Here is a 14,356-nt window from a genome sequence, read left to right as displayed (position 1 = left end):
AATCAAATCATGTATCCTCGTTAAAGCATCATTATTACAGTGTTCTACGTCAATCTAACATGCCTTCAGTAGTAACTGATTATTGCTAAATAAAGTATTAGCTATTCATGAAGTGATTTATGACAGTTTATTGGGCCTTTATACCTGGAGCCTTGGCTGGTGACAGATGTTCTACACTGAGCAGCAGCTTGAACGTTACCGTCACATACTTTAGGGGTTTCCCTTATATCAGCTGAACACAGGACGGCACCATCGACCTGCTGTGTGGGGGCCAAGCTGACACACAACCTCCACAGATCAAATAAGTACTCGTAAATGTGCCAACAAAAAGGAAGTATTAAAAATGTATTAATAAAAAGATAATTTTAGTTAAATTGTGTTGTTTCGTATTTTTTGTTGTTATGATCGAACATCCCCACAAACCAGGGAGCGTGGATGGTTCCTAAAATGGCGGCGGTTTCTGTCAGTGTGGAGTGAAACTTTCTTCTTTTTAGCGAATATTAGGCGCTTTTCAGGCTCGTTTTGTCAACTGGGCTCGTGTATTCAGTGACATAACATTTACCGGGACCCAGAGGCGTTTGGCTGAGGTAATTCGGGCCGACTGGTGTCACCCTGGGCTCCGTATTTGATCGTCAAACCGCCGGGCTTCCCTCGAAGTTCACGGCGTCTGAGAGCCTGGCTGACATTGCGATCATTCCGACTGTTGTTGTCATCGGATCGCTCAACGCGGAACCGTCGGCGAACACGAGACCTCTCTGTGTAGCTAGCTAGCCTATCGAGCCGGCGGAGCGGGTGAGGTTAGGTCTAAGATCCTGAGGCCGTGTCACGTCAGCTGTCAGTGGACACCGAGGCGCTGTTGGATGTCACGACGGTGCAGTGTCAGGCGGGATTTGGTTTGCTAGCATCGTGTAAGTGTCAGCTAATTTACAGCCTTTTCTCTTCCTGGCGAACATCTTGTTCTGCTCCGTGGCCTGCTGTCACTCACCCCCACTGTTTCTCCACAGGATGGTTTAAACATGCTAGCTAGCCATTAGCCATGTCATACTGCTACTTGTTTATGTATGGAATTATAACAATCGTCAGAGAGCAGCAGCACAGTGGGAACTTTGTGAAGGAGCAGCTAGGTGCTGTGATGTGTTTTGAAGATTGTCATGAATAGCCTGATAAGTCAATGATTAATAATGAATAATCATCTACTTAAGGTTAGGGACAGTAACATTCTGTAGTTAGGCCTCTGACTGCTCACTTTCTGTTTCCAAACATTGTTTTTAACTTTTATTTCCTGGTTCCTCTGTGACAGACAGCCACTCTGGCAAATCAAATGGAGAAGCTCCAGGACCTGAGCCAATCAGAGCTACAGGAGCTTCTGGATAACCCGGAGAGGGTGGAGTCTATGGCCCTGGAGTCCGACGAGGTAAAAATGATGCTTCATTTTCCACTTGACTTCTATTTTCCAGTCAGGCCTTCAGATGGGCTCGTCTCTCACATGAAAGATCTCATTGATAAGTCAACTATGTGCTTTACACTGCTGAAGCCCTGCAGAGCATTTAGTAGGCTGAGCCTCTCAAATCACATGACTAGCACACCCAATTTCTCATACTAATAAATCTAAATCCCAAACTGACCATTTGTTTGTATCGCGACAAATATATATATTATAATATATACTGAGCTCACAGTAACAAACTAACAGTTCAACACCCAGACACAAACTCATGGACATAACTTAACAAATGGAGTTGTGAAATGAGAGGAGCTATTGCAGTCCATAAGTCCCATTGATTTTCCCCACAGACAATGTTGAGTGATTCACATTTGGAGCTCTTCGTACAGCTTGGATCAATAGGCAAGTCTCCTGAATGCTGTCGAGAAAATGGGAAGTCAGCAGCTTATATCATACACTTTTAAATTCTGGGTCAATTTTAATAGAATTTGGCAACCAAGGCAACATCTTCGGTTTTCTTTGCCTAATTGTTTTGTGTACACCACCACACACATTTGCACTTCTTACATCTGCTTCTCTATAGCAAAAAACAGCCAAGGTTTATATTGACTAAACATGATTTCTCAAAGAGTAAATTGAAGTTTTTAATCCTGACTTGACTACTGTGACGTAAACCTATATTGGTTTTATACCCATATCCAGCAAAGTGTTCTGTTTCTCTCCCCGCCAACATTGAGGACATACTGTAGGTTAAGGGAATACATTAAAATGGGAACTCTTTCAAATTCCAAACAATTTTATTTGTCCCCAGATGGAAATTCTAAGGCACAAAGAGCATGTTGAAACAGTCATGACATCAGTGCAATGTCCACAGACAGTTAAAAATACCTGCAGTATGCTTAAATTATAAAGTAAGAGGAGTGTATATGAATGTTAAAGGTCGATGATCAGGATAACGGCTTTGAAAACGTAGATAAATACTAAATGATTAAAGTGATCGGAGTGCATTTAGGTAAGTAACACAGACATTGATTATGTACAGTTAAAGTAAGAATGTATGGCACAAGTATTAAATAGTATTTATGTATATTAAATACAAGTTCAGAAAATAATTGTCAATAGAATTACAATCGTAGAGTATGAAAAGGTAAAAAAATAATTATCTCTTCTCAGCAGATATTGTTAAATAATAATTAAAAACTAGATGCACTATTTATTAAATACAACTAATTCATACACTGCTCAATATACTAAGATTGCAGTGGTGGTTTAACTGAATACCACAGTATCAAAATGAATGGTTATCATACCATGTATCTGCTTAACACTTGTGTTAGAACCAAACTACTCATATAAATACTGAAGTCAATACAAAGTCATCACATTTTGTCAGTGAGTCATCATGGTGTCATTAGATAAACCCCCTCCTTTTGTTTATAATTTGATAAGTAATTAGATGGTAGAGGTTAAGGTGCAATATGTTTGAGGTTGTAACTTGTGATATTAACATGCCTGGTGTAGAATTATGGACAACGAGCTGTTTGGATGTGGCAGGCCGATGAGTACAAGAGTAAAGCTCATGTTGCATGCACATCATTTTGACTGTTGAGTCGAGGTATAATAACAAAGTATCCTTCAGACTGGTGTGAGACAGCACAAAGAGAATATGGATGAGAGCCACAAGAGAACAGTGTAATACTGGAAGTTTTGGGGTACAGTTATAGTTATATAATTTTAAATTTTTTGTATACTTTGTGTAGGGTGGTAAACATGGTTTAACAATGCCCAGGTGTTTATGGGAGTCCTTTATGTGTGGTGTGACTGATTTATCTCGAGCCTTTCAGTTGAAATTTTAATATAAAGAGTGTCAGTATTATTTTATAAGGGTCACTCTTATTTTGATTAATAATATAATAATGTGTAATAACAAAGGCTTGAAAATTGAAAAACAATTTTATAATGTAACAGGGGTTAAAAGTTGTGTAAACAGCAGCAGAACAATATAATATGGATTTGCACAGTATCACACAAATCAGAAAATAAAAGACCAACAGGCCTAAACAGTGTTTGTCATTATTAACTCAACTAGCATTCACCATAGTCTAATTTGTCCCACCAGTCTTATATGATACACGTCACATAATAACATAAAAGACCATTCCTTAATTTGCACCTCTCTCTCTCTCTCTCTCTCTCTCTCTCTCTCTCTCTCTCTCTCTCTCTCTTTCTATAGTTTGCAAGTTGAATAATAAGTAGAGTCAAGCCGAGAAGCTAACTTGTTGTTGATCAGAGTTAGCTTTAAGTTGCTTCAGTGTAACCGTTAGCTCAGTGCTCTTATAAATGTTATGTTTTATGCATCATTTAGTTGGCTGTATCCAAATAGGTCTCCCTATATGTAGCTGGATACTCAACAGTTGTTTGTCTTAATGCTTAACTCTGAGGCACCATCCTAAAATCATCATCACATTATGACATTGACAGTTACATTTATTTTGGCTTTAAAGTTCATCATTGCTGCAGCCTATCCTGCTGTGACACTCCCTCTGAACACCAGGTGTCACATGTCACAGAACCTTTGGACTCCTTCTAGAACATCGTGCCAATAACTGAAGTCAGCAGTGTTATGTAACCTATTCCGAAAAAGCTCCATAGACATGTGTACCCCTGCAACCCTGCTAATAGTGTAAGATGAGACCCAAAGCAAAGAGTACCATAAATTAGGATTACAGTTTTTTAAATTGTATTTCACATGATAAATCACCACCCTCAAATCCTTAAGAGCCTCACTTTGTTCTCAACCCACCAGGACTGGGAGTGTTCAAGATTGGTTGATACTATTATTCATGGGATACTAAAAATATACTTTTGATTGAACTGTATTCATTATGACACATAATATGCTCTAAATACTTTTATGATAATCCCTCTTCACAAACTGCTTAAAATGTTAACTTTTTATCTCTCTCCACTTTAGATCCAGAACATTCAGCTGGAGCGAGAAATGGCGCTGGCATCAAATCGCAGCCTTGCTGAGCAAAACCTAGACATGAGGCCTCGTCTGGAGTCACAGAAGGAGGGGCTGGTGGAGAGATACTCTCAATTAGAGGCCGTCAGAGTCACCTACAGACAGCACTGCTCCCTGAGAGGTGGGACATGTTAAAACAATTTGTTTAACAGAGACTTCATGTCAAACATGAATTCTGCATGTGGCTCTAAAGAAAGAAGCACACAGAAATTGTACCTGATCTGAAAGTTCCGCAATGCCAATGGAGGGTAGGATGAAAACACCATTGGAGTTTCAGGGGTAAACAGCGTTGCAGCCAAATCCAATACAATTGAAGTAAATGGTTACCACATCTTTAAACGAAAAACTGCTCCTGTGGCGTAATCCAAGCATCCGTAAGCGCTGACATTCAAATTTGACTCGAAACTGCATAATTTACACCATGTTTTGAGCATAAAGTTCCACTGGTCTACTCCTCCTAGTAACTGCTGTAGTAACTGCAGCTATTGCAGCGAGTTTTCGCAATACTCGCAGTTCAAGGTCAGCAAGATCAGCAGTAACTATGAGGAGGATAACAGCAGACATTTAGGCTAAAAACATGGTGTAACATAGGGCTGCACAATATATGTAATATCTATCGTCATTGCGGTAATCAACCTGCGCGATCTACGTATTGCAAAAGACATCTTGATTGCGATAAATTCTGTTCCATTTGCAATGCATTCAAGCTCTGCATGTCAATATATTCTGCCAATCGGAGGGAGCCCTGCTGCCCTAAATAATAAATTGAAGATATTCAGATCATTGACAGGTTGTCGGAAGAAGAGAATGGAGAGAAAAGGAGAATTGCGAGGCGGCTCCGTCAAATCTCGCTCCGCCTCCTCCTGACCAATTCTAGGGTTGAAACCTCTAGTGATCACGTTTGTGTGTTTGCGTATCTTATTTATGATAATCCCGAACCTAACATCTCCTCCATATCCTTGTGAAATGCCCCTTTGTATTCCATTAATAATCTAAGCAAATAAAAAGCAGTTCACTAGAAAGCAAAGCCATGTTAATCAGATATCACAGACATGTGAACAGAAACCCATTCTGTCTTGCTGTGGTTATAGATGTAGTGATTATGATTTTTTCTAATAGTCTTTTCTAGCACTATGTTGGATTCATTTTACTGCGGATGTCATCAAGGTTTGGCTGATGAATGTTTTTTGGGGGGGCCCTGGTCTGAATTAGTCTTTAACTCAGGGTTAGGTGATATTAAATATAATCATATCAAAGATAATTTTTCATTTTTTTCATTTTCTCTTATCTCACTCTTGACGTACTGATGTTCACCGCTGCTGTAGTCCAAACATTAGCATGTGTGCTGCTGCCGACTGCTACTCCCATGCTCTGCGCTGTATGTGTCAACCTAACCTGTAACTCTGTTCCAGCCACAGATTGGTTCGGTGCGGCGCTATTCTTAATATCATTGGCTGTTCGTGTCAAAACATGTATGGAATAAGTTCTATCAAATTTGTATCGACCATGTCTTATATTTCGATCGAAGAAAAGTTATTTCGCGATAATTATCTTTAGCGTTTTATCGCCCCGCCCTGTATGTGATTCAACCTATTTGATTATCTTCTGACAGTTAGGTTGTATTTATACATTGCCCCTTTACACTATGATATTCAGACTGTCTAGTCCAGGAGTTTTTCGCAGTAAAATAAACAATGTTTTTGAAGGTTATATTTTCATCCTCTTGATACATTTTTACTCCACTCCTGTAGTTGCCAAGTACAACTTGAACGCACCCATTTTTTTCCACACTGTTGATGCCAATGATACTTGCTCATGATTCTAATTGTCTGTATTCAGTAAACCTGTACCCGGACCCGTATGAACAGAACCAGTTTTTCCTGTTGCCTGATGGGACGTAATTTGGTCTTGCTCTCTCGCTCTTTCTCTCCTCCTTACTTTTGCTTGTGTCCTCCCCCATTAGATGGTATAGTGGGTCAGGTGTCTCCAGAGGCGTTGTTCTCCAGACTACAGACAGAGGGCGGCAAAACAGAGGCAGAGTCAGAGGTGAGTGCATAACTGTCAACAACTGTACACACACGTGAACACAAGTTATGCATAGACAATAGGAGTGAGACAAAAAAATCACTTCATCTTAGTATTGCAATCATTTTTAATGTCATTGTTTTTAAGATTTTTTAATTATTTTGAATCGAGTCCTTTGGAAAAGTATTTCCCCCTTCCTGATTTGTTCTGTTGGTTTTGCACCAGAATAATAGTCCATTGTTGCTTAATTCTGAAATTAGTCTGATTTGAAACAAATATACAAAACTAAAAGGAATCAGAAAGGGAGCAAATACTTTTTTTACAGCACTGTATTCATTTATTATTATTATTTAGTAATGTATTATGATAATAATAACTAGCAGATAACAGTTAGGTCGGACAATGAGCTGCACTGGGCTGCAATACCAGGACCTATTCACAATGAAGAGCTGCCTATTAGACCATTGGACAGTCAGAGGTTGATCTGACCAGTTTGTGCTTAGGGGAGTTACTTTAAGATGCTGATTTAGTAACCATCACTGTTACTGGGTAAATGTGTCTCTCTGCAGGTTCTAGCTGATGAGTTTCTGGAGGGCTCTCTTCCGCTTGACTCTTTCTTTGACCGTTTCCTCTCCCTGCGCTCCCTCGCTCACAAAAGACGAGTACGGATAGAGAAACTCCAGGAGATCCTGCGGCAGAGGAGCGAGGGCAATCCCTCCACCATGACATCATCAGCAGGCATCAGCCAGGATCCTGCTGCCACGCCCTCACCGTGGAATCAACAGACGACAACTACAACAACAACAAATCAGCAGCAGCCGAACTCCAACCCTCAGTCCTCCAGTTACCAAAACGCATCTCAGCCGGCCTCCTCATCTGCAGGGTGCTGCCCCGGCCTACCCTACAGTCCATACCCTGTTTCCCCACCCAATGCCCCCCCTGCAGCAGCAGCAGCAGCAGCAGCAGCAGCCTCTGGCCCAGCCAATCCACCATCACAATTCTCTCCTTACCCAGGTTCCGGCTCACCTTACGGCCCCAGGCCCACTTTTGGGCCTCCGGCATCAGCCACCTGCCCTTACCCTACTCAGCCCTCCTTCCCTGCACCACACCCAGGCTCAGCATTTGGCCAGTACACCCCAAGTCACCCCCAGAGTGGCCCTGCCCCCTACCCGGCCTCCTACAGCTACGGCGGCTACAGCTACCCTGCAGGGGCCCCCTATTCCAATTCTCAGTCACCAACGGGGCGACCCATCTACAGACCAGGATATGGAGTTCCACAGCCATACTCCTGAAAGCACGACTGCTCCTGTGTCTCAATTTTTCTTCTCAATTCCTCCCTTCTTTACTGTCTCCCCCTTATTTTCTTCCCTCCCTCCCTGAGCTCTCTATCCCCTTACCCAAAGTCCTTGTCCCCTTCTTGTCTTTTTACCTTTTCTACCCCCCCTTCCTGTCTCCCATGCTCCCAGATTCAAGAAGTGTTGCTTTACTTATCTTTGTTGCACTATTTCTCTCTTTCTCTGAAAATCAGTCTGTTGATATCTGTCTTTCTCTCTTTCCTCTTCCCTTTCTCTGTCACCTTACTTCCCCCCCACTCCCCCACACTAGTCTCAGGTTGTTACGTTGTCTTAAAATGTTAAAAAACTTGTATCTGTCCCTTCATACACTCCCTCTCTCCACCCACCCACCCATTCTCCCCTTCCATGTCAAGTGTGTGTGTTGCTATTGGGCAATCAGAAAGACCTTATAAACACACAAGTCTACTCCCCTTGAGACAAATGCATGACAGAAATCGGTCTTTGTAACAAGACATCAGTTTCCAGTAACCGTCCCAGTTTCACCTCCATAGGGCTCATACAAAGCAGTTAAAATGGGAAAGTGAACGGCTGGCACACATTATGGCTCTTATACTAGGTTAATTTAAGGACAGGGTTTCGAGGGAATCATTTTCTCGGCTTTTGCTGCCTCATTTATTAGCTCTTCCACACACTTAGCTACTCCAAACATAATTGTGGCAGGTGAATGTCATTATTCACACTGACACAAGAATCATCTGTAACCCTTTATTTTCTTTAACCAAAGAAGAAGACTTTACTTTGTTTTGTCTGATTTTTTTGTTGACAGAGGCTGTTTAAAGCAGCAAACTCAAACATCACTGTGAAGCCCCAGAGAGACTGTGTGGAGATAAAGTGACTGCTCACAGAAGATAGAATAGCAGAACCACTGGAGAGAACAACATTTGTGTAACAAGGTTATTTTTCTCTCATCATCATCTCACAAAAGAGAGAGATTAAAAAACCTCTCAGATGTAAAGGAACCTATCAGATCGTAGCGGGGGAAATATTTATTTGTATCATTGATTGATGTGTCCTGGCCGCGTGTGTACCATATCTCTGTAGAGCAGTTCATGCTCTGACAGAGGACCTTGAATTAAACTCAGTTTAATCAGAGCTGAACTCTGTCCAGACAGGATGCTATTGGTCAGTGGTGCAAATGTGTGTTTCCCAGTTGAACTGTGAGCCTTGATACTGCTGTTCCTACAGCTCAGACTGGCAATAACAGAGTGCTGTGGCTCCAGTGTCAGCTCAGCTTGTATTCATGTTGTGCAGGAGAGATGGTAACTGTTACAATAAATGTCTCACACTAGAGTCTCATTCCAGGACTTGACAGGATCTGAGCGAGAGCTACTGAGCAGCCTCAACAGCAGGTTTGGAAATGACCCCAGGTCTATTTTAAACCATACATTCTAAGCCTCCATGTGCTTTCCACAGGGCATGCTAGTCCTACATTCAAGTGTGCAGTGTCCCCCCTCTTGTAGGTCTTTGTTTGAGCTCTACTGGCCTCTGAGAAAAAACATGATCACACAGTGCTATCTATGTGACTTGCGCTGGTGAGCAGGCAGTCGATAGAGGCTTTATCAGACCCTTTTCTCTCAATGCTGCTGCTGCTCAAAACAAGGCTGATGAGATTGGAGTTTGGTTGGAAAGACTAAACACATTATGCTAAAATAGGTTTTTTGAAAGACATCCCTGAGTTGAGTAATAAGCAGAGTAATAATGCTAATCCACTGTCAGTTTTGAAAAAATAACTGTTGCAGTTTAAGGTAAGAGAACGTTTGTTCAAAACCTAAATACAGCGTTTTAAACAAACCTTTCCTTCCTTTCGGCAGCGAGTTAAACATTTGGAGCCTTCTCTACAGTCTCCTTTCCTTTACCCAGATAAAGATGGCAACTGGACATGAGGGGAGCTTTTTATTTTCAGTCCTTAGTTGTCTATGGTGCCATATCTTTTATATATTTAGCTAATTCCATAAAAATAACAAGGCACAGAGGGAGCTCTGACACATGTTTGTACCATTTTACAGAATGTGATGGTGTGGAAGACAGATGCTTGCTACATGTTAGGTTGTCCACCTGTCCAATATACAGTACTGTTTATTGGGCAGGTGCATTAGACATTGCAATCCCCACTGATACATGGTGTCATTTAATGCTAGGAGACAGAAAAATGAAAAAGTATTCTGTGTATTTGAGGTGTTATTAGTGAAATATAGATTGTGTGATTGATATGTAGGGGGAGTCACAGAATACCTGAGACAATGATACCTGCTGCTCCCCCCCCCCCCCCCCCCCTCAGCCTCACCACATTGTCTGTCCACTCCTCCTCTCCATCACTCTCCATCACTCTCCATCACTCTCCATCACTCTCCATCACTCTCCTCCTCCCCAAACCTTCTTGTTGAACATGAACTGATGCTTGACAATGATTATCAGAAGAAAAATGTTTTATTTCTACTAATTCACACAAAACAAGTGTTTTGTATAGATTAATGGAGAGAGAAGATGTAAAGTTGGCGTTCAGTTCTGTGTCAAATGAATCAACTCAAATAATATCCCCTGGAACGGCAATCTAGGTAACGGATGAGTGATCATTTAATGACGTTTTAGAAGTTGATACCACCTGTCTAAAGTCTATACACTTCTGAATGACCATCAAACTAATCATGTTTGATTGGTTTTACATTTCGTCTCAGCTGTATTATACCATACACACTGGTTGCTGCAAAAGTTTCTGAATATAACAGCTTTCCTTCTGGTTGAATGACACCAGTTGTATGTTGAAGTGATTGAATTTAATATAAATTTGCCCCAGCCTCTAAAATACTGTACTGCTATTAACACTTTTATTAACACTAGTGCTTTTATGTCTACAAAAGCAGAAGAAGGGAATCATTGAAGGGAGCTGGAACTGTGCGCTAAGACGAGATGGTAAAGACAACGGCAGTATTGCCACAATAGTTATTGGCTTAACATGCATAGCAACACATCTTCTATCAGCAAGTACATTTTTTCCATCAGGACAATGAAGGTCAGAGATTGTTTATCAAAGAATTTAGACTCTTTTGTCAGAAACAACTTTACACTGCTGAAGTACTTAAGATGTCCCAGTTGCAGTATCACCTTAGGTGGAACAGTGAGTCGTTCATGACAGTGTCTTTTCTGTCACTGAAGTTGCTTGTGTTCTAGTTTATTGACCATATCCCCAGATCAATTTAAAATAATTGATATAAAACCGCAAAGTGCTCATAGATATTTAATTTAATGTCCCAGTTGAACAGATGTCAGAGCTGTGTCATTCCTCATATTTATGTCTGATAAAAACATGACGCATGGCTCCACTTTATGTCTCTTCATATTCAGAGCTTCACTTGAGTGCGTTCCGTGAAAAATGAAAGCATTAGTTTGAAGAGGACAGTGGACGATTCCTACAGATCACTAAACAAGATGGTACTATAAAAGCCTTCATGTGGCAAATTTTTTGATTTCCTTGTAGATCACTGATAAACTAGCTGCACTCCCACACAGTGTTGCAGCAGAAAGGCTGTGACACATGGGTGGATGTTTGGGCCAAACCGCCACGTGCTGATTAACGCATGCTGTGTTCACACCAAACGCGATGCTCTACTTTCACAAGATGAGATTACATGTAAAGACCCAAAGAAATTACAATTTCAAATCACTTGGGACAGGCAACACAAAGAGGCAAAATACATGCGATTCTCCTCAAGGCCTGGGCATGTGTACACAAATGTTCAATTCCAATCAGTGAATTAAACAAACATTTGTTTCCTGTGGCAAGGAAAAAATTGCAGTTTGGGTTCACAGGGGCTTCTATTTTGTTATATGTAACCGAGCCCCGGAGTTTAAATATTTAAATTTGAGCAAAATAAAAGACGATGTGTTTGAAATGCCAGTCGGCATTGAGAATGTAAACTCAACATGTCATCAAAATGGCCCCTGGTCTGCCTCAGTTAGCGCTGGAAACAGCAGACATCCAGACATCTAAAGGTGAAGATAGTTGCCGATCTGTGTGCGCCTCCTGGTGGTCTTGTGGTTCCAGACACGATGACGCTGGCTTTTCCAGTCGTTCTCCTCTCCCCTTTTTCTCCCAGAACAGGAGAATGTACAAGGGTTGTGTTTACTTGCATTGGTCAAGTAAGTAGCGCCTGTAAACACAGGTGATGCTGCGGCCAAACTTGCGCCAGTAATACAACGTGAAAAACTGCTTGTCATTTTGTGAGAACACAGCATAAAGTGAAGAAGTCTTATTGCCTCAGAATAATTGTAGTTTACCACAAACCAGTCTTTTTAACAGATTAATAAACTGTAACTAAGGCTCTACTTATGGTTAATAATAATACTAATGCTTAATAAATGAGTTTGTTATGAAATCTTATAAGTTAGAGGTTTTAAAATAAAAACAACAAAAATCTCTTGACAGTTTCAGCTCCTCATGTAGCCATCGCTCAGTTTGTATGTGAAGGTCTGCAGACTCCTTTCAGACTGGACCTTTATTAAATCAGGTTTCACCATTACAATTTACGGAGTAATTGTCTTAACAAGGAGAAACTTTAGCCATGTGTGCAAAGAGCACTGTCCAATAAAGAGCGGTCATTTGTGTAAACGGGAAGTCACTGAAGCATTGAGCGCTATGTCCTGGATCCAAACATTAAAATTCAACTTGAACTGTCTGTGTCGTATCCCTGTCTGCACAGATGGTGACAGCTGAGTGTTTCAGAGTTCCCAGTGATGATGCAGATTAGAAAGATCTACTTAACATAGTATAATATAATATTTGGTAAATTGACGTATTTTACAGTACATTGTATTTGTAAAATGTGATTTCAAATCTCAGATCATATCAGAATTGAATTGTCTGGTCCAACTGGTGAAAGTGCCCATATTTTGGCCGATAACATTTAAATTCTGGGCTCCATTAGAATAGATTTACATACACATTCATTGTCTCATACTGTCAACTACTGCACCAGTTTTAATTATTGGTCCTTCTCCAAAAAAGCCCAGTCTTCTGTGGTTTGTCTGTTGGCCCACTGTTGATTGGTCAGTTGCTAAGAACATGTTGGAAATTAAACAGCCCCTATGCTCTTACTCAGAGGCTTCCTGATCAGCTCTATCTATTCCCAAATAATTGGTAAATGATTGGTTAACCTTTAATAAGCCATTCGATACCAGTTATAAACAGCCTTACTAGACTTTGTTCACCAACATTCATAAATAAACATGAGATCTAAAAGCAGGTCCGACAGATAGTCTGGCAGCATAGTGCATGTGAATGTGCATGCACCACCTGAAGCCCCCACCTCCTCACAGTGAGGACACTTGTGTGTTTATCTGCCTGCAGGAAACCAAGTGCATGAAGAATATAATACCTTTTTCATGTCCTGTTACTGGACCGCTACTCACATCATTTTCTTTACTTCTGCCTACTCGGTTTTATTCCAGTCTTACCATGTACTCACCACACACACACAGACACACACACACACACACATAACGGCACTGTCCCAGCTGGCTTCATTCGGCTTTGCATCCGCACAACAAGACGACTCCGCTCCATATGAAGATACTGAAATACTCTGAGCATGACGAGCTCTTCATGACCGTCTTTAAGAGCTGAATGATGTAGTGGGTTTGTACTGAGGAACTTCGTGTGTCCCACAGAGACGCTGACAGTCATAATATTATTACATTGTTTTAGAAGAAGCACAAGGGAGATGTTCTATTATAGCCTAGTATTAATATTATCCAGAGGGAAATAACATTCAGATGGGTGTATCTTTTCCGATACTGAGGAATTATATGATGATTATGATGACTAGATTGTTAAAGAGCCTTTTTGTATTTTGTTCTCATTCTTTGGGGGTTGTGAATAATTAAACTGAAGTGGATCTAAGTTAAAACGCTTTGAGTCTTCAATTCTACGTACTAGAGGATTTTATTCAGCAAAAACCACAAACTGAACATTTAGAATTAAAGGCAATAACTGTCCACCAGTTAGTACATTACTACAGATTTATATTATGCAAAATATAAGCATATTCAAATTAAGGTTATATAAGAAAATTACAAGGACACAATACAAGGATATTATTTTATTTATTTTGATTTGATTTGTGATATTACTTTTGCTAATATTCACCCAATTTTTTTATCAAATAACTTTTACACAGAAAATAACTTCAATCATTAATTAATGGTTTGACTGTGAGCTCCACTTCTCAAACTGCAGGGATCCGACTGACACAACACGTGCTGCAGTGACGCATCAGCCAGCTCAGGGAAAGAGAAAGTCAAGTACAGCATTCTGTTCAATGATCAGCACCTACAGTCAAAACCAGAGTCAGCCGAGCCAGTCTTTCTGGACTTAACTAAGGGCCAGAGGTCACTAGGTCATTAGGAGACTGAGTCAAATAAAATCAGATTTTATTTACAAAGCCCTAAATAGTACAAACCTCCACCGAAGCCTAACATTCCTTTAATTTAACACAATAGGCCCCAAGTTAC

At 40.7% G+C, this 14,356-nt stretch overlaps 1 protein-coding gene across 2 annotated transcripts; it reads left to right on the top strand.

Moving 5' to 3' along the window:
• Positions 1 to 412: 412 nt before the first annotated feature.
• vps37c (VPS37C subunit of ESCRT-I) lies at positions 413 to 13,752 on the top strand. 2 transcript variants are annotated; one of them, XM_053416834.1, is made up of 5 exons: positions 413 to 908; positions 1,305 to 1,414; positions 4,419 to 4,590; positions 6,433 to 6,515; positions 7,064 to 13,752. In XM_053416834.1, the coding sequence occupies exons 2-5, from the start codon at positions 1,322 to 1,324 to the stop codon at positions 7,784 to 7,786; spliced, it is 1,071 nt and encodes a 356-aa protein (XP_053272809.1). In that variant the 5' UTR covers positions 413 to 908; positions 1,305 to 1,321; the 3' UTR covers positions 7,787 to 13,752. The 2 variants fall into 2 exon arrangements, with proteins under 2 accessions (XP_053272809.1, XP_053272803.1); XM_053416828.1 differs by having other exon boundaries at positions 1,301 to 1,414.
• The last annotated feature ends 604 nt before the right edge of the window (positions 13,753 to 14,356 follow it).

This window comes from Pleuronectes platessa, chromosome 3 (assembly GCF_947347685.1).
Source record: "Pleuronectes platessa chromosome 3, fPlePla1.1, whole genome shotgun sequence".
In the NCBI taxonomy this organism is placed as follows: domain Eukaryota; kingdom Metazoa; phylum Chordata; class Actinopteri; order Pleuronectiformes; family Pleuronectidae; genus Pleuronectes; species Pleuronectes platessa.
The sequence above is the reverse complement of the archived record's forward strand: the minus strand, read 5'-3'. Positions and strand labels throughout refer to the sequence as shown.

What these genes read in the sequence shown, in the direction of transcription:
- vps37c (XM_053416834.1), top strand. Translation starts at nt 1,322, where the DNA reads ATGGAGAAGCTCCAGGACCTGAGCCAATCAGAGCTACAGGAGCTTCTG. An exon ending in TGGCCCTGGAGTCCGACGAG is followed by an intron (nt 1,415 to 4,418) that starts GTAAAAATGATG and finishes TCTCCACTTTAG; the next exon opens with ATCCAGAACATTCAGCTGGA. An exon ending in AAACAGAGGCAGAGTCAGAG is followed by an intron (nt 6,516 to 7,063) that starts GTGAGTGCATAA and finishes GTCTCTCTGCAG; the next exon opens with GTTCTAGCTGATGAGTTTCT.